Here is a 4,539-nt window from a genome sequence, read left to right on the forward strand (position 1 = left end):
ATTTTTTTGAATAAATGTAGTACGATAAATATATTATAAGTTTGAATATCATAGATGAAATATATAATAGAAAACATCTCTGTTATAATATTGTTGTATAAATAAGAACATTAAAAAGGAATTTATTATTATGTAATATTTATAATGTATATAAACGTTGTAATACATTTAAAATCATATGCATTTATATAATAAAAGTTTCACCATATAAAAAAAAAAAATTAAAATGTAGTTCCATAATATTTAAGGAATTTAAATAAAAATATAAATTATAAGAATTCCTATGGATTCTGTAAATTGTATTATTTATTTCATATTGTATATGTGTAGTTTTTATCACGATATTCTTATAAGCTGTTATGATAATATATATAAAAATTTTTTAATTATTATGAATCATGGCTGAAAATATAACTGTGAACAAGGACGTTTGTTTTGATTTATTATTTTCTAATAATTTATATCCATTAATTAGAAAATATGATTATCTATGAAAATAAAAAAAATATTACCTTTTCAAACATAAATATATATTTTTTGGTAAACTGTTTATATTTTCATATTCAGTTTAATTTTGAAGGTATATTTCCCACATGTAGAAAGGAATACGAAAGAGTTAAAGGTAGGGATAGAGGATTCTGGACTAAATTTTCAAGTATGTGCAGTGATTTTCGTAATAACATTAATGTTATTGGATATGATTTTCATGTTTCAGACCTTTGCTCATATCTTGGAGTATATTTACATCATATAGAACATAATACAGATAATGATAAAAAAAGAAGATGTTTATATTTTTTTTACAAATTAAAAGATCTTGTGAGCACATATAATGGACAATGCTACACAACTAATGAATGCTATGAAAAAATGATACAAGGGTATAAACCACAATTTGGAAAACCTAAAAATTACCCAGCAAAAATTTCTCATGTCTGTAATGTTTATGCAGCAGATAATAATATTGATCATAATACATTTCAAGTTATGAAATATTTGGACGATCTACACATTAAATTTGAATATTTAAAAAGTACTAATCAAAAAACTAATAAGCATTTATGTGATTCCAATAATGAATGCATGGATATATATGATAAACTTTCAGAAATAAACAGAAAATCACAAAACAAGGGTTTAAAATCAGAATTAGATAAATTTAAATCTGATTATGATAAATATGTGAAATCAAATCCTCCTTGTGAAGATCAAGCCAATTTATTATATTTATCAAGCGGGTCAAATACAGGAATAGCTGTATCAACCTTTGCAATAATAATAATTTTATTCGTTTTGTATAAAGTTGAAAAAAAATTAAATATATTATATGTATCTTACACTGTTATTCATATTTTTTACTATTCTGAAAAAATCACAGAATATAAATGATCTAATATAAAAATATTTGTTTTTCTTATTTATCAGTATACTGTTTTTGGCAAATTTTTAAAATCCCCAGTAAAAAAGGTTAAGAGAAGTTTGAAAAAAAATAAAAATGATCATTTCAACTTAATTTATTCATTTGAGAATGCACAAAATGATTCATATTATAATAATCACAGAATAGCATATTCTTCAGTAGATTAATACTAAACAAGAAATAAGCATATATAAATTAATGTACATGTTTAAGTTATAAAATAAATTATAACTGTGAATATATTTAGTCAGAAGTAATTAATTATTTTAAGAAAAATATTTTTAATGTAACAATATTATTATAAATGTCTCCTAAGTTATTTATTTATTTAACTAATAACAGAAGTGTAAATTTTGAAAAATTCAAGGGTATTGAAAAATAATGGTAATTATTATAATAAATTCAAAAAATTATTAATCTATATATAAATAATAACAGTTGTTTTATATTAGAATGATGCATTTTGGAATAGAAATACTTAAATATTACATATAAACATATTTATAAAATTAATTTATTAAAATGTAACAGTTGGATATTATTTTTCATTAAATAAAAAAAATAATATCACATTAAAAAATAAATAACAAATAAGTAATAATCTATTATATAACTCAAAAAATCATACATAATTATATAAAACTATTAATTGAAAAACAATTATCATTTTTTGTAATTTTTCTTTTCAGAAAAATTATTCTTGAGGAATGCAATGTAATGTAATATGATGTATAATAAATATTTATTATTTAACTGTAAAATGCTATAAATGCAACATATTCTGCAACATAAGATTAAGGGAGAAATGAATAATGTATATATTGTATTATATTAATATTTTTAAATATTAATATATATATTTTTTTTTAATTTATAATTGTTATAAATTTTTTGATACTCTTAATAATTTTAGCCTGTTATATATATTTAAGTACAAACTATGTTATCATAAATTCTTCATTATTATTAATATATAAATATATTATCTATCCTGCTCATAAAGGCGATTGGTATTAATATTTTTTTATTTAATATTTTCTGTAATGCTTTCTTCTGTTGAATAATATTTAAATTTTCTATTATTTAATTACACAAATATATATTGTTTAAATGTGAAATAACTATTACATATATTTGCAAGTATGTGTTGATTTAATAAAAATCCCTGACAATTAGGATTTTTTTATTCAATTATTCAGAAGAATATGATATATACATATAATAAATGTACTAGATTTAAAGGCATCATAATTTTATATAATAAATTATGCATTAATTATGAATTTTAGCTTTTCTTTTGGTATTTCAATATGAGTAACAATAAATATGGTCTTACCAAAATTTACATAATAAGCACATATAATTAAATGGTAATTCTGTATTGTGTTGTTATTTTATGAGATACATAATGGTGGTAAGTTATATAAAAAGTAAATATTTATATATAGATGAAGGAGCCTGTGCATACTAAAATTTTCAATATGACATGTATAGAACAAGTATTTTCCAACATTATATTCTATTAGCGTGACTAGAAATATTAATTAATATAAAGTCTTAAATACATAGACAACAATAAAAAGTTAATTAACTAATAATATTCAGTTATGTATATTATGTAATAATAATTAACAAAATGCAAAATTACATACACATTAATATAAATATATATAACTTTATTATAATAAGAACGCTGGAAACATAATAGAACACGCGAAATGAACTACACTCGAATGAAAGCATAAGATTTTTTATGAATATGTATATATTATTGTGGTATTTAATAAACTAATTTTTACAAATAGAATTAAATTTTGTTAATATATGTAGAGAATATTTTTTTATCTCAAATATTTTAATTAGAATAAAAAGTAAGCACTTCTGGTATAATTAAATACCTTTCAAATATGTAGCACCTAATAGAATTACACATATATTTACGTAAATCACTAAATAATATTTTATGTATTAATTAAAAAAATATATATACTTTTAAATATATGTTTATAAGACGACTCAACTATTATAATATATTATATTCATCGCACAATTAAAATTTTTAAGAACAAACATATATACGAATCATCAAAAAAATAATTAAAGGTGCTCCAGCACTAATCATAAATTTCGTTTTCAAGGATACACACAAATTAGGTTAATATAATACGAAATAAAATATTTAAGTAATTTCCTAAAAATACACATAGATTACAAGTTTTTTTTTTTAAAATGCACTTATACATAACTAATAACTTATGAATAAAAGAAAACATTTAAATATAATCAAATAATTATATATATTTTTTCTTAATTTTATTATAAATTAATATATTATATCTATAATGAACTAATAATTATTGTGTTCGGGGTTCAGGTTTTAATTATTATATTTGGCGTTTTTGTTAAGGATATATTTTCTATTTCTCAAATTGTATTCGATATATTTAAACTTCCTCATTCACTTATATTTTTAGCGATTGTCTCTTCAAAAATTATTTTCATGATATTTAATTCACATATGTATACACAGAGTAGCTATCATATTAGGATATAATAATCCAATAAATATAACAGATTAAATATACCATTATATATTGTAATTATTATTGTGCTTTTATTAAATTAGAATTTTGCATATAAACCTTATATAGAAAATGTATTTCATTGGTGCATATTTTATCTTATTAGACTTTGTGTTAAATAGACATTGATAATCTCCTTTTTTATTATAATTAATAAAAAATATTTCTATTTATATATTTTTAAGTATTTATTTACTTATCAGAATCATAATTCCATTCAAATCAAAAATCTAGGATTTCTTTTTTATCGTCCCATTTAAAGCTATCCTTACCCTTAAATTCTTCATTTAGAGAATCATCACCTATATTTTTCTCATCATTCTACATGAATGCAATTAAGAAAATTCCATAACAAATAGATAAACCCAAATAACTCCTACTGCATATAAAATCTTTGTTTTTACCCCTGATTTAGAATGATATTTATTTTTATTCTCATTCCTATTTTTATCATAAATAAGGTCTCTCCAATCCTAGCACTTTTATTCTTGAGATAATTTAAAACTTGTTCTCCATATAATTTCTCTTTTTCTTCTT

General features: G+C 19.9%; 1 protein-coding gene across 1 annotated transcript; it reads left to right on the top strand.

Moving 5' to 3' along the window:
* Positions 1-398: 398 nt before the first annotated feature.
* Positions 399-1,587, top strand: PGO_002275 (variable surface protein; the record flags this gene model as incomplete). Its single annotated transcript, XM_028691104.1, has 3 exons — positions 399-428; positions 568-1,329; positions 1,426-1,587. 3 exons carry the CDS (start codon positions 399-401, stop codon positions 1,585-1,587), a joined length of 954 nt encoding a protein of 317 aa, XP_028546905.1.
* Between the last annotated feature and the right edge of the window lie 2,952 nt (positions 1,588-4,539).

The sequence above is a fragment of the Plasmodium gonderi genome (genome assembly GCF_002157705.1).
Source record: "Plasmodium gonderi DNA, contig: Pgo-contig_244, whole genome shotgun sequence".
NCBI classification, from domain to species: Eukaryota; Apicomplexa; class Aconoidasida; order Haemosporida; family Plasmodiidae; genus Plasmodium; species Plasmodium gonderi.